Genomic DNA, 15,572 nt, shown 5'->3' on the forward strand with positions numbered 1-15,572 from the left:
CAATACTCCCAAGGATGTGATTAGTGCACAAGATAGGTTATCAAATTCTTTAATAAGGTACAGTTAACAACAAAACTCTACCCAGATCTCATGTCTGCCTGTCCTTTACTTTATTCATTGAAGAACACTGTGATCATGGCATGAGAAAACAACACTTGATATTAATTTTCAGCTTTATTAGAAAGTTACATAGGTACCTCATCTCCAAGCACTGCAAATATCACACCTATTTCTTACAGACTTCGTGCCAGGCAGTCACTCATTTAGATTTTTGTAGGAGGTACGTTACATTTTCACACGGGTAAAAGCCTCCTGTTACTAACCATTTCTAACAATCTGTGAAAATGTACATAGATCTTGAAGGGCTTATGTATATACGCGAGAAAATTCGATTTGGTGGGGGGGGGGGGAATCATGGCTTCAATTGTGTTGCTGATTTGCGAGACTTCCATTTCTCAACCTAAGTAACAAAAACACAGCATCACAAATAAAAAAAAAAAGATTAACACTTAAAGTCCAACTCAATTTTAAAAGGTGCCATGTTAAACTTTGCTTCCCAGAAGCAGTTTGCTGTTGTTGGGTTCTGTAGGGAAGAGCTGAGGCAGGGTGGCCGTACACACTGGCTTGCCCAGGACCACCACAGGTCTGAGGTACTGAAGCTGCTTGATGGCCAAGTCGCCGCACCCAGCAAGGGCTTTGTCCAGGATGGACTTCAAATTTCGGACAGAGGGGAAGTCCGCAGTTGTACCGCGGGATTTGTGAAGCATCGGATGACTGCGTCTGCTTCGCGTGAACGAGATTCCCAGCTGCTTGTTTTCCTTGACTGAACAACTGCGCCGGAAGGAATCTCGCCGTTTGGCGATGAGCGTCTTTTTGTCATTTGGTGCGGTGTCTTGAATGAACTTGAGGAAGGAAACCTCAAAACCGACTGGCTTGTATGTGGTAATGTCAAAAGGGTGTGGTGGGGGGCCGAGAGGCTGAGGGTCGATCACGTTTGATGGCTGTACGGCGATCTCATTCTTTCGCTTGAGAGGCTGCCGTACAGGCAGAGGAACTTTACTGTCTTTTGAAGCATCCTGAAGGCCCTCCTCTGTCGTAAAGATTACAGAGCATGGGGGCGAGAGATTGATAGTAAAGGGGCGAAGGAGAGGTTTGATCTGTTCCAAGTTGAGCAGTTTTTCGACTTGTTTGTGACCATTCGGCGTTGTGACAACAGTATCGTCAGCGTGCGTGCCGGTACTCGGTTCTCCGTACAACACATCGTCGGCACCGACGAGGACACCGTTTCTCTCTGCAGGGGGCAGTACTTCCTCCACAGGGAATCTCAGAGGATCTGAAAGAGCCTCCATTTGGGTTTCTGCCTTGGCGGAGTGCGGTTGTACCTGTCCATCCTGTCCCTGTGATGTCTCCGCCTCCGGCTGATACTCCATTTTGCAAACTCCATTCGGGTTCTCTGTAACTGCGACGGTTGGCCGAGCTGACTTCTTCTGAATCAACTCCTCCAGCTGCTCCGCATTATAAAAGAGCTTCTCGGCATTATTTCGAAGGTAGCGATTTTTCATGTGGTGAACCGCTCTGTAGTGTCGGCTCAAGCTTTTTACGTACTTGAGGACGGAGTCACAGTTTTGAATCATGCACGGGTGGGCCACACGTAAACAACGGTCTTGGCACATCTGTAAAGCCTCTTCATGCGATCTGAAAATATAAGCGTTGAAAGACTTTTTGTTTTTAACAATCAACCTTTTTTCGTCTTTGGTGACATCGTCAACCTCATCCTCCGACCGGGCGGGTTGTTTCCGTTCACGCGTCGGTGAGCCGGTCGAGGCGGGTGTGGCAGAGTTTGGGGGCGTTACGATAAGTTTCTTTTGGCATCCTGAAATGGACTTTTTGTGAGTGCTTTGGAGCCGTACCACCAAAGAGTCGTAGTACTCGCAGTGTCGGTACAGGGTGTGTTTTTTCAGTGCCTCGTTGTGGGTGAATACTTTAGTGCAGCCCTCATACTTGCACCGAATTAACCCTGACATATGAGAGTGCACAATGCGGGTGTGACGCGCCAGGCTGCTTTTGAGATGGTAGGAGGCGTTGCAGTTGACAAACTGACATTTGTACTGGGGTTTCGGTTCATCAGAGTTTGGGTAAGGGCTTTTCTTCACATTCTCCTTTTTGACTTCGGGATCATGTTGCATTTCCTGTTCCAACAGGAGCTGAGAGCGCTTGTAATGGTGTGTGAGCTGAAGGTGGCGCACCAGGCCTCCCTGGGTGGAGAAGGCTGCGTCGCAGTTTTTGGCAACACAATGAAACGGTTTATTGAATTTATCTAGAATATAGCAGAGGTTACTTTTGGACACCAAACGCCTTGTTCTGACCGGAGGTGTAATCCCATCTTCACCATCTCCCTTGTGGTCACTTTCTTCCTCTTTAATCTCTGCTAGATCTACAACCAAGGATGAAGAACAAGTACTCGGGTTTTGTTTATTTTCACAGTTTTTTTCCACCCCGTGTTCCCAACCGGGTACATCTATCCTCACTGTCGGGTTCAAGCTCGGGTTTGTAGGTTGCGTAGATCTTCGACTAAACGCGTCCACCAAACTGACATTGAGCTTATGTGTCCGAAAGTAATGGGTCCTCAATCCTTTCATTTCTCGGTGACTCTTGCTACACATATGACACTTAAAGGGCTTAAATGACGTGTCCTTAAAACAAGTCATTCTTTTGGCCTCTTCAAGCAGGCGTCCGTGCATATTAACGTAGTGGCGCAGCAGACTGTAGCTCCGCGCGGTCCTAAAGCTGCACTTTCCTATCTCGCAAGTGTAGGGTTTAGCATCGTCAAGCCTTTCGACCGCGCTTTCTTCTGTTACGTTTCTTTGAGGAAGCTGGGAAGATGCTTTCGAAAGCAAAACCACAGGTTGTTTTTCGATAACAGCCTGGTGAAGGCATGCGTTTGCTCCTCCGATGGACTGTGGCGGCTTATTTGGGACACTATGTGGCGACACGGAATCGAGATCCAGTCTACTTAGCCCTATGAGAATTTCCTGAAGGACATCGTTTTTTGCAAGGCTTGTTGTATAGTGGGGTGGGGTCGTCCATTCGTTTCCATCTTCTCCAGGCGAGCAGGGAGCCGAGAGCTGGTTTTCACCTTCTTCGTTGTCCGACTCCAGTTCAGTCTTCATCTTTTTGGACTTTGGCCCCTGCTCCTTGTCATGTTTGTGATCTTTGTTCTCCAGTTTAAGGTGTTCTGGGTGGGCATGTTTCAGGTGCCTCTGGACATCTCGAGCTCGGGAGAAAGTCATACCGCACCTCTCAAATCCACAGGTGAACTTGCTTCCATCGAAACACATAGCCACCATGGTCACCACCGCTTTGGGCTTGGCGTCGCCAGATGGTTGATAGGAGGAAACGCAATTCCCCGAGGAAGTTTGTTGGCCATCTTCGATGGCACAATCTTCCGCATCATTTGGACTATGAACAAGGGACGCCCTTTCCAAATCAGCCTTGAAAATGGTCTCTTTCGCTTTCCTCTGAGCCTCAAAGTCCTTTTCAGAGAAAGTAATGTTGTGTGTGGATAGATGCTCAATGAATTCCCTTTTGGAAAAGTAGAATTTTTTACAGATGGAGGTTGGGCAGGTGAATGCAGCATCCCTGAAATGTTGTGCTTCGTGGTGATAAAGTTGTCCCAGGTCCGAGTAATTCACACAGCAGCCCTCAAGCTCGCACTGGTAGCTCAGCTGATAGCCATGGATCTGCTTGTGCAACACGAGCTCAGTGGACGAACCAAAGCGAGCGCCGCAGCCCATCACCACACACATGTACGGTTGCTGACAGTAGTGAGTTCTTCGATGTTTGTGGTGATGGTAAGCGGAGACAAAATGGCGCCGGCAGAAGGCGCACTTCTCCCGTTGCTCTCTCATCTGGTGAAAATGCTTTACGTTGTCATCGTCTTTATGTTCTGACTTTAAGTGCACGTACAAGTACTTGGAATGTTTAAAAACCCTGGAGCATCCGGTTCCGGGACAGAAATACTCCTCTCGGTTCTGCAGACTGAAGTGCTGGTTCATGTAATCGAATGTCACATGCTCGTTGTCCGCGCACTTGTCTTTGACAGTTTTGGCTTGCCGCACGATGTGCTGCAGGACTTCAGGATCGTGCGTGGACTCGTAATTCAAAATTAAAGAAGGGTCAACGGTTATCTCACCGGGCTCAATCTCATCATCTTCAATCTTTATGTTGGTACTGCATTGAGGCGTTTCACTGTGGAGGTGATGTTTCATGTGAGGAAGAAGCTCCTTTCTGCTCCTAAAATTCTGCAGGCAAATCGGGCAGGGGTGTCTGTCGTCCACGACGTGTCTTTTGGAGTGGTGTATTATTTGAATGTCAGTGAAGGACCTTGTACAAATCCGACAACAGAGCTTGGCTCTCCTCACTCCTTCTTCTCCTCCTACCGTGTGAGAAGGTTTCTGTTCAGGCTGCTTGTGAAGAAGACGACTTCCATTGACACAAGGTTTGTGCTCAATTTCTTTTGTAAGTGCGTTGACTTGAAGCATAGGTGGTTTCTCACTTTCTTCCTCTTCCCCTTCCCCTTCCGACTCAGGTTTCAACCCAAGAAGGGAGATACAGTGATACTTGAGGGCTTTCCAGTCCCAAAATTCCGGGTCAATGGGCCAGTGTGCCTTCAGCACGAGCAGCAGTTCACAGCGTAGCGAGTTGGGAATGAGGCCCCTTTCATTTTCGTATTTTTGGTCTGGGCACTGGTAGAGCTCCTGGAGGCGGTTTAAGACCTGCTGGCTAGGGCCAAGCAGGAACTCTGTGAGGAGGCAGGCCCGCCTGACTTCCAGATCATTGAGGAGGAGGCCAGACACCACCTTACAGATGCCGATTCTGCTTTCTGAGTCATCGTGTTTTGGGAGTTGTAGAGCTTTAACGCACAGCTCCACCGAGGCAGCGGTGCCCACTGCCTCTGCCTGAAAAATGCAGAAATAGTTTAAAATAGTTTTCAGGAATAGCAATATCACACTCACAAAAGTTTACATTTTCAAAATGTTTGTGGCTTCTGAGAGTGACCTATGTTGCGCTCGAGAAACAAGTTTAGTTCACAATGCTTTGTTCGCCTGATAATAGTAACAAAACTTAATATTGAGGCACTTTCAAGCAAATACATACACACACTGTGAATCGAGTTACACAAGAATTTGTGCAGCGATTCAAACATGTCGTGTTCCCCTTCAGATTATCGTGGGTTTTAAACGTTGGCATCCAAAACATGCCCACTTCAAATCAAACCGCACTAATAAACTAACCACCAGGTAATGGGAGTGCACAAATGGAAAATATAACCTGACCTATTCAACAAATATGGTGCGTTTAATATCGCGCCATGACGGCGACATCGCGGCTATTTTAATATCGGGATTTTACCGTTACATCCGTAAAACCGTAGACAATGTATTAATGAATTATCCCGCCATTGCTGTCACATGAATATGATACTATTTGCCAACATTACTATGTAGACAGTGTGGAAACAGAAATCTTACCTCTGTCTGAATTAAACGGACCAGGTAAAGCAAATGTTGCACTGTTATGGCAATGGCACCCAGCTGAAGGCATCTTTCAAGAAGAGACATGAGAGAAGGGCCTAGCTTCCTCTGAAGCTTACTCCATAGTTGTATCAGCTCCCTATGGAGAGAAGAATGAGTTAATCAAAGTTTAATGAGCTCAGTAGCAACTTGACAAGCGCATCAATTTTCAGCAAGACTCACCAGGAATGATCAAGGCTGGGCTGCTGAAGCTGCTGCGTCAAGAAGGTCGTGCACAAGATGAAGCCCGTATTCTCCTCCCCCTCCATCTCCAAGTTTGTGGTAATTTCAAGAACATCCTTGCAGTCTTGCCTGGATATCTATTCGGGAGCAAAGCATAATATTATGTGAGGAAGGAGACCAGAAAACACATTTTTGATGAGGAAAAGAATTGTGCTGGAAAAATAGGAGTGCATCAAGACATAGGAGAAGGAACAGCCAGCTTTTACCTCCATAATTGCTTCTTCATTGGGAAGCAGCTGGCAGAGCAAAGAGACGTATGTGTGACGAAATGTAGCTTGGTTGGAGATGGCGCTGCAGTCTGTGCAAGCTTTTGCCAGCACCACAGCCTTGGCCACCTCGCCCATCTTCTCCAAATGCTTCACACGCATCTCCATGAAGCCCTCGCCCTCCAAACTGATATAGGCGTCAACTACAAAAAGAATACGCATTGATGAGTGAACTATTACAAAGACGACAATATGATGCGAACATTGAAGTTACTCCGGTTTAATAAACGTGTTTTCTTTTAACCTTCTTGTTGGATGGTAGGCTGCCCTGAGAGGAGAGCTGCGAGGATGGGATTGCTCCAGGCACCCCCCTCTCCTGTGATCTGCAGTAAGGCTTGAAGGTCTGTACTGCCGTACTGTAACAAGGTGTCATGTGCAATCTGAAAGAATTCAAAAGAAAACATTTTTGTTAAGAATAAAAAACTGACTGGGTGACTTGGCCTCAAAAAAAGGGGGCCTAATTGCAAAGGAATACGTCTTCCACGTCATAGCAAATAAACACAAATATTTTTATTGGGGCAGGGTAAAAAGTTCATTTTTATAATACTTTGTAGTTCTACGGTTGACAGTATCTCAATTACAGATTTTAGATTCGTTTAAAGTTTGACTAAATATGTATAATTTGTACAAATCCAACTTTATTTGTGAAAGTGGCACATAATCATTACATACACAAAAATAATACTAAGATCCAACAGAGCGTCCTTGGATCAAGTCTTTTTGGGGGGGTGGCCCAAAAGCCATGTTGTGGTAGCCCTGCCAGAAAAATATAATACAATGAGCTGAAATGATTGCTTCACATCCAACATTTTCAGACTTATCATTGAAGCCTTTCAGAAAATATTACTGTTGAGCAGCTTTTTGTGTTATGGCTTATTTTTTTTAATACAGTATAAAATCTATGTGAATATTTAACATTTGACATTTTGTGGGCTTCACGTTTTTCAAGCCATTCCTTCGACGCCAAAAAACGTGCACGGCATGGTGAAACGATCAATGATGATTGATCAATGAATATATTGATTTCATCGTGTTGATGACATTTGTACTTGGTCATCTCTGGTTACTCTGAAGTCAACATGAATAGAAGTATTCTTACCTGAACAGATTGGTGGAATTGAACCCAGGCTTCATATGGGATTTCATTATCCGGCACTGACAGAAACAGTTCAAAACAGCTTCTGCAGGACAAACAAAAAGATTGCTGGTGTAAATGATCAAAACTAACTCATACGATACCCACAGCTCTTGTTTATCGTAATTGTTTGTTATTGAAATACCAGCATAGCCCTTACTGCCGCAGGCAAATTCCTTGTGTGTTTTGCATACATGCTAATAACATGATTCAGATTCTGATTGACATGTGCAATTATTTTCCGTGTCATTGTTTGTTGTGAGAGCTGCTAAACTGCATGTTACCGACACCTTTTCTTTTGACACCGTTTGTTGTATTTGTTTATCTTTAAGAATGTGCATGCTTCCCCACAATAACAGTGAACCCCTTCGAAGGTACAGCGCCACGTGGCTCCATTCCTTAAAATGGTCATAGAGAGCTCTCAGCAATAAATATGAATGTTGTCATGCGCCATGAGAATCCACTTATGATCGCATATTGATGATGTTACTCGAATATTAAAAGCAAGTTAATACAGACGTTATTTGGTTCGATTCTTATCATGCCACCCATATTTGTGCATTATATTTAATCATTGGAGGTATTACCTGCACATTTATTCATAGTGGCTTCTCCAAATCATACAGCTCAGCATTCCAATAGTGAACTGTACTTGTTTTTAGAGTAGACTATGGAAGACCTTGTTTGTTTCTATTGGCTCATGGCATATTCTAAAAATAAAATGAAACACTGTCCACATTAGATTATTTAAACTTGCGCAGAGGGTGTTGCTACTCTGAGAAGGCAGAGAGAGGACACCCTAAGTCAAGTGAGCGATACGTGAGTGGTAAAAATAGAATAATTTGCTTTGGCGCTGGGCCCCATTAAGGTACCAACGCAAAATGGTGTCGCTGGTTGATCGACAAACTTGTGGGCTTCTGCCATCGTGTCAGAGGCATCACAAAAGCTCCTTTCCCAAAGAGTTTCTGGGAAAGAGGCGCAATGGCATTGTCCCTGTGCCTTCCAGGCAGAAACACATCGCTGGGTCCAAAGTCATTGGCGAAAAATTACTTTCAGCATAAAAGAGCTTGGACAGTAAGTGATAAATCGGACTGGTCTGCCGCCATTGTGCCTTTGTTAAGCCTCTGATAGGGCAGCCACTGCTGTCCGAAAGGTAGAGGCGAACGACTGATTCCAACTCTGAAAGAAGCGCACAAGTTGATACTGGTTCAAAATGTGTTTATCTGTAGCAGGACCAACACACAACAAGAAACTAATTGGATCAGACCTTCTCGAACTGCGCCGTACCATATGAAATTGAATCATAAGCCCACTGAATCAAAACGAATGATTCCACCTTAAAATCGAATCGTCCTTGAATCATATTGCACCCCAAATAGAGATACAGACCTAATTTCTTTTTTTTTTTAATTGGAGTGATGCAAAAATGGTAGACTCCAGATAGCAAGCTAAGGACTACGTGCATCACAGTTAACGTGGAGGCAATTAATTAGCATCTAATTAAGTCCTATTCTTTTGTGGGATATTGCCAAAGGAATACACAACACATTTTCATTGGAGCACTTGTACTCACAGAGCTAGCCTCTTCAAAACAAGAGTCACTTTGTCCGACTCTGCGGTGAGGTGCGAGCGGGCAGCTGCGAAGCAATTTATCGAAAGGCAGTAGACCTCCAGAAGTGGAAGACCATGGTCTATGGAGTTTCTGCTGCCAGCATAATGCATAAGTGCCTGGGGAGGGGGAGGAAAAAAATACACAGATACTTACATGACATTGGTTTTCCCATTAGAACAATCATAAGCAGGTGAGATTTCTGAGGCGTTTCCTCATCAGGGAAAAGGGAGACGCTAGACTACACCTGATTGATCCCACTTGGCACTGTCTGGTTTGAGATGCTACTGATTAGGCCCAAGGGGATTGGCTTAGGGAGGGGAAAATAACCCATACAAACTGTCAAATACATACGCGTATTTTGAAAGAATGAAATGATCCATGGTTTAGGAATAAATGGTAAACAGATTTCAAACAGTTAGCCACATCGCTCCAACTGTAATTATGTATCATACTGATTCAGCAAAATCAATCAATCAATAAGAGACTCATACTACTATCTAAGCTCCCGGTCAACTAAAAGCTCGGATATAATTATAATGAATCATTGAAAATCTTGACATCCCCACATGAATTGCCGTTTTCTTTTCAAACAAATGCTGTATATGAACAAAGTCCATTCTCCCCTCGCAGTGCCACTTTTTGGTTGTTTTTTTTAGAATATTGCCCTTTTTATTAACTCATTCAGTACCAACTAGTTCTAGACCAAGTCTGAAAAGACGTTTAAAAACGTTTTTGGGAGTGAATGAGCTAAGAGTATAAAATACCTCCCCCTCGCCCAATATCAAGTACCCTCTACGTTAAACGGCATCGTCAAAGAGTTGAGAGTGCGACAAACTGGTTTGTGACAGGTGTGACACGTGCGAACGCCTGCACCTCAAATTCAAGTTTAACAAGTGCCAATTATTTGGTGCCAAGAAAGGTCATTTTCCACTAATTGCACTTAACCAGGTCATACATCAATCGTGTTGTTTTCTAGATGAGAGAAGTCACATATGTACCCAACAACTAAACAGTTGGGTGGACTCTTCATTTTAGCCTGCACAAGCCTATAAATAACAATGTACAGATTAGACAAATCAAATGTATCAAACAAAGGAATCCCTCATTCTATGTTAAAGCTAACATGGGTGAGTCCACCAAATTGGTGCCACTTGCATCCCCCAGGCAATTTACATGAGAATACATTTTTATAAAACGTCCTCCATATTGATATGTATTAGGTTTAAAGTTTACATTCAATAAACATAAATGCTGTGTAATTCCTGTATTTAGTGAATTAATGCTAATAGTATTCGGCCTCAGGTAATTTAAAATTTTAAAAAGTCGATGTCGCCATTTACAATTCCCAATGTCAAGAAGTACATAGGGTTACAAAAATGATATTTTTGTATTCAAAATACATATCCTGCTAATACCGGTAATCTTGAGAACTTTGGTCATAATGATCATGAGGTGAAATTCCCATAATTTTCCGGGGTATCCTCCTTGGTCGCTTCTAACCAAGTCTACTTTGGCTCAAATTCAGGACTGACAGTGCGATCTGACATCAATGTACGTTGACCTTATAGTTGACCTTTAATTTCTTTGGAAGGTGTTCTGGGCTCTTTTGTTACCATTCATATTATCCAGCTCTTTAATTTGTCATCAATTTTCCTCCTGCGGCCATGTCCCCAAACTGTTGGCTCCACTCCCGCGTAGATATATTCACAGGAACATCAAGTTGCTGGGAGAGGGTCATGGCGCAACCACGAACATCAAATACACCGCGGAAATGATTACCGGTAATTCACTTTAGTTGATTTAAAACAGGTGTCACCAACATTTTTGAGGGTGAGAGCAACTTCATGTGTACCAATTGTGTGAAGGGCTACCAAATTGATACACGTCTGAAATAACATATTTGTCCAAAATACCTTCAATAATATGAGGATGGGTTATTTTTAATACTTGATGATTTAAATTGTCAGACTTTGATCGTGTTTCGAAATGTCTCACAGTACTGCCAATGTTTGCATTTTTAAATCATAATTTCTACTAGCAAATCACAATGTCCAGGCACTGGCGGGCTACTCAAGTGGTCTTCACGGGCTACCTGGTGCCCGCGGGCACCATGTTGGTGACCACTGATTTAAAATATGCTCAAAAAGACATTTTTGGCACTCGGTGTTGGCTGGCTGTCAAAATTAAACTGATATACTTTCTTGTTTTGAGCAAATAATCATTAACTATGAATTTTATTCATAGTGCAGAAATATCATTTTCGTCAGTGCCTGTGTCACAATTGTTTTTCTCCCCAATGCCATTCTGTTGAACCACAAATCTGAGGCAATCTCCGATGTTCCTAGGTTAATTTTAACTACCGTATTGTTTTTTTTATCAAAGTCAAGTTATTTCTGACTACTGTGGATTTGTTTGCTTTTATTTACAGAAGGGTGCGAAATAACTTTGTCCACGTGGACATTTCCTTTGAAAACCTACTGGTTCGGCACTAAAGTTAATTTTTAACATTTGAAAATGTGTGCCGCCTACTTCCCGCAGGATAGTGAGATTGTCACCCTGAGACGCCTGAGTACCAGACAGACACCGTTGCACGCTGGGTATCCACGGGGAGCCTTGATTAATTCCCCACTGTCTATTTACGGCACATCCACAAGGGGGAACCTCCTAAAAGGATCTCAGCCTAGGAGATTTGAGTGTAATTACATTGGGACTACTTCCGACTTGAAGGTGATGCCGAGTTGGAAAGAGGCTAGTTTGTGCAAAACAAGGCATTGCAAGAAAGAAGTAGGATATACGAGATGCAAATTTAAATGTTGATTGTTGCGTTATGGTTAAATTTGAATCTACTTACAGTAGTATGCTAATATGATGTGAGGAACACAAAATTGCAAGCTGGCAGATGTGGTGGTGTTTCTCCATGGTTCATAAGAGGTGGCTCCATGGGCTCAATACCTCATTATTTTCTTTCTCTTGACTGAAAACATTGATACTTTTCTTTTTCTCCATTGCATGTACTGTACTTGTTTTGTTTTTTTGGCTGTGTCAAGGCACCCTCAAATCTCTGACTTCTGTTCTTTATGTTTGAAAAATAGAACCACTTTTACTTTGATATTGCAGTTTCAGATCCCCCCGTTTTGTTCGATTTAAGCACACAGTTGTTAATTTAAAATTAATTATAGAAACATGGGTTACTTTATTACCTGGAACAGTCTTAATGGACACACAATGAAACGTATATACAAAAGAAATATTTTTAAATATCTTTAGGGGGGAAAAGTTTTCTTGCATCAAATGTAATAAAGTGTCTGATTTGACCAGAGCAGTAGTAAATACACCAATGTGTCAACGCGCAATTACGAATGCAGATCACAATACTGTAGTACGAGGGGTGTTGCTGAGCTTCCTCAAACACTCATATTGATTTCAACAGAGCCAATAGTGAATCGCATTTAATTAACATTGCACGATAATAATGTAAATTCTTTTAAAATCGCTGTTGGACGCCGAGTAGTAGTATACGTTTATTCAGAAACGCGCTTTCTAATTACAAAAGGGGCGCAACCGATACCAGAGCATCTCGACTATCTTCAGGAAAACAACCCAAACTGAGCCAGCGGTATGCTAATGCTAGTATGAAGGATTCACGCACTCGTTACCTGACAAAAGTTGTCGCAGTAGTCCGCGGACGATGCCACGGACAATTCCTGTTGCCTAAGCCCGTCTTCGAATGCCCTCAGTGTGGCCAACAGGGTTTCCATTGCAACCAGCGTGTCCTCGGCCGTGTCCAGGCCCCGCTCGCTCCATTCGTGATCAAGATCGACGTTCCTCTCCGCCATCTTCCCTCTCCTCCACGGCGCGTATGCACTAGAGCAGTTTGACACCGCCTTCTTTTCTTCTTCTTTGTGTCTGATCGCGGTTTGCAAACTGTCCTAGTGTATTACCGCCACTCATTGATCTGCAATGATTACTGCACTGTCTTTCAGACAACCAGAGGTCGCTAACATTTTGGAAATCGAGCGCCACAGTTTGATCCAAACTTTAGAAAAAACAAATGTTTTTTCTCCATCTCTCTCTCTCATTCTCTCTCTTCATTGTCGACATATTTAAACTCTACTTTACCATTTCACTTGTGTGCATTTGGTGCGTACTTGGGCTTCGGTGTACCTTCTGGCTGAGTATAAGTACAGTACTGAGAGCTTCCATCTGTTAGATTGGGGCTCTTTGGCATATCAATAGATAGGTGACTTGAGCAAGGCTCGTCACTGTTACCGTTTCCTGGCTCTGCATCTTTGGATCTATCTGCATCCTGACATGTTTGATTCAAATGACCAGCTCATCTGGAAACTGCAGAACCCTGACAACCATCTTAATCATTTGACTCAAGTACAGTCCAGTCATAGATTAGAAGGCGATTTGTCAAGTCATTGACCTGCGTGTTATGGCGTTTTAAAGAAATATAAATTACATAAGAACAATGTATCTTTATCTATATCTACACATATTATGTTTTTGGTGTTCATTATAGAAATAGAAATGCAAATGTATTTGTTTTGTTTTGTTTCATTTTTTAGATTCGGTGACCGACGCCATCTACCGACACGTCACACTCGTACTTTCTTTCGACCCGGAAGTAAATGAGTCCAATCCTTCCAGCTGCACGTGTGAGGGGGTAAGTAAACATGAAAATGATGACGCCAAAGAAAACGGGTTGAAACTGATATATTAGAAAGAAACAGACTTATATTTTACCTTTGTCGTGTTATAAAGAAAACGGCACAACTCGGCACAGCACTGAACGCAACTGAAGTAGGACTCGAGTCAAGTCATATGACTCGATTCCCCCAAGCTATTACCTTTCAGCTATGTTACATTGTATTCATGTTTGTCCTTCCAGCTCACCGGTCTAACAATGGGGAAGTCCAAACAAACGAAAAAACACAATAATGGCAAAAAGAAGAATATTGCAAAGACGTGGAAGACGAAGCGCCGGACAAAAGACTTAGATGAGATCCATTCAGATATGAAGCCTGAAATTGCTGCCAAACTACTTAATCAGGAAGTGGACTATGATGTGACGGGATGTGCACAGCACTACTGTTTACACTGCGCGTAAGTGGACAACTGCACTTCTGCTTACTGTCGAGGTAGAGCTCAAGGACCCTTCAATCCATTTTGGATAATGTTGAAGGAGACGTTTTTTTCATAATTTAAACTAGTTTGCAGGTGTCTCAACATGTCTGCGACATGCATTTTTCAAAACGTGTTCCGAGGGATGGTTGGAAGACTATCATGGCATTTTCTGAAATCCGGATTGCCCCACGCTGCAGACAGCAGCATTGCACCATCTCTTAAACCTGTTCGCTTAAATAATTTTACAAATGTAATTAATAACTAACAAAACCATTTTGTGTTCATATTGCATTTAATTGAAAGATGTTTGTTGTTTTTTTTCTCTTTCTTCTTTCTTCTTTCTACATACATTCTTGCTGCTGGAGGCTGTAAATTTCCCCAGTGTGGGACGAATAAAGGATATCTTATCCTATCTTAAATGACTGACTTTTTACCATGTGCAGTGCTGGAACATGTTCTTCATTCCAGTATGCTCATGGTGTATTAACTCTTGGTGGAAGGGTTAGAACAGTAGACTAGTGGTTTGCAACTCTGCTTCAAAGTTGAGAGTTTCTTTGTGTATAGTACTCCGGCTTACTAACCGATTCCCAAAAATGTAGTCTTCTCTCACCAGAAGTTGAGTGGGAGAGGCTCCAGCTCATCCAAAAGCCTTTAATGACAAGTGCAATCAAAAATGGATGAATGGATTATCGTGATTGTTCATTAGTAGTTGGTAATACGGTGACTTTTTGTCTTGCAGGAGATATTTTGTGGACATGAAATCATTGAAAGACCATTTCAAGACTAAAGTCCACAAAAGACGGTAAAGCTTCAATTATTTTGTATGGATTGAAATATGCAGTATTTGGACCCTCCGCCTGGGTTTCGTCCATTTAGGTTGAAAGAGCTTAAGGAGGAACCGTACACGCAGGCAGAGGCAGAGAGAGCGGCTGGGATGGGCTCCTACATCCCTCCAAAGGTCATGGAGGTGAAGACGCAACCTGTGGAAGAAGATATGTGCTGAAAAGTTCCTTCTCCATGAAATGAACTTTACAAAACGCAGAAGTCAAAAATACACATGTTGCTAAATTGTGTTTTTAAAGTGAGCTCATTCATAAGTGAACTGAATATTATCAGCATCACAAAAGTGTTGCCGTATTCTTGGTATTACACAGTGTAACCTATGTAAATATGGAGAGTGTGAAGTGGTAATAAACCAAGATAGATTGTCCTTACACAAGCCTGCTGTTCTCCGTAAAATGATTCACACACGACACACATGACACAGTTTGAATATGTTTGAGTGGAGGGGGGGGGGGGGTGTTTGTTTTTTAAAAAGCAATTTATGCAGATTCCAATTCATTCAAAAAGTAATTTAAAGTCAGGTCAGTTATTTGAGTGCAACTGCTAGAGTCAGACGTTGGCTGGATGGCAATATCTTGTATGTCTCTATGCAATATGTCTCTTGAGCCAACCTGAAAATCACAGTAGTCTGTGACAACACACACAGGTGAGGTGTATCTTTCAGTTATAAAACAATATTTTGTTTGCTTTTTTTGTAAATCAGTTCAGAGGTCATCACTGAAGCTATTTTGAGTCAATCCAAGGTAGCTATTAAGCAAGTAGCGTAATTT

General features: G+C 42.8%; 2 protein-coding genes across 3 annotated transcripts; one reads left to right on the plus strand and one right to left on the minus strand.

The window, feature by feature from the left end:
- Positions 1–161: 161 nt before the first annotated feature.
- rlf (RLF zinc finger) lies at positions 162–12,707 on the minus strand. The gene is made up of 8 exons (XM_052086269.1): positions 12,486–12,707; positions 8,791–8,945; positions 7,182–7,263; positions 6,327–6,462; positions 6,023–6,225; positions 5,757–5,893; positions 5,532–5,673; positions 162–4,958 (listed from the first exon to the last, which is right to left on the minus strand). Exons 1-8 carry the CDS (start codon positions 12,663–12,665, stop codon positions 543–545), a joined length of 5,451 nt encoding a protein of 1,816 aa, XP_051942229.1. The 5' UTR covers positions 12,666–12,707; the 3' UTR covers positions 162–542.
- A 693-nt stretch (positions 12,708–13,400) lies between these two features.
- znf593 (zinc finger protein 593) lies at positions 13,401–15,178 on the plus strand. Of its 2 annotated transcripts, none has more exons than XM_052086352.1 (4): positions 13,401–13,498; positions 13,724–13,938; positions 14,699–14,761; positions 14,836–15,178. In XM_052086352.1, exons 2-4 carry the CDS (start codon positions 13,739–13,741, stop codon positions 14,960–14,962), a joined length of 390 nt encoding a protein of 129 aa, XP_051942312.1. In that variant the 5' UTR covers positions 13,401–13,498; positions 13,724–13,738; the 3' UTR covers positions 14,963–15,178. The 2 variants fall into 2 exon arrangements, with proteins under 2 accessions (XP_051942312.1, XP_051942313.1); XM_052086353.1 differs by having other exon boundaries at positions 13,486–13,635.
- Positions 15,179–15,572: the final 394 nt, after the last annotated feature.

The sequence above is a fragment of the Hippocampus zosterae genome, chromosome 14 (assembly GCF_025434085.1).
Source record: "Hippocampus zosterae strain Florida chromosome 14, ASM2543408v3, whole genome shotgun sequence".
NCBI classification, from domain to species: Eukaryota; Metazoa; Chordata; class Actinopteri; order Syngnathiformes; family Syngnathidae; genus Hippocampus; species Hippocampus zosterae.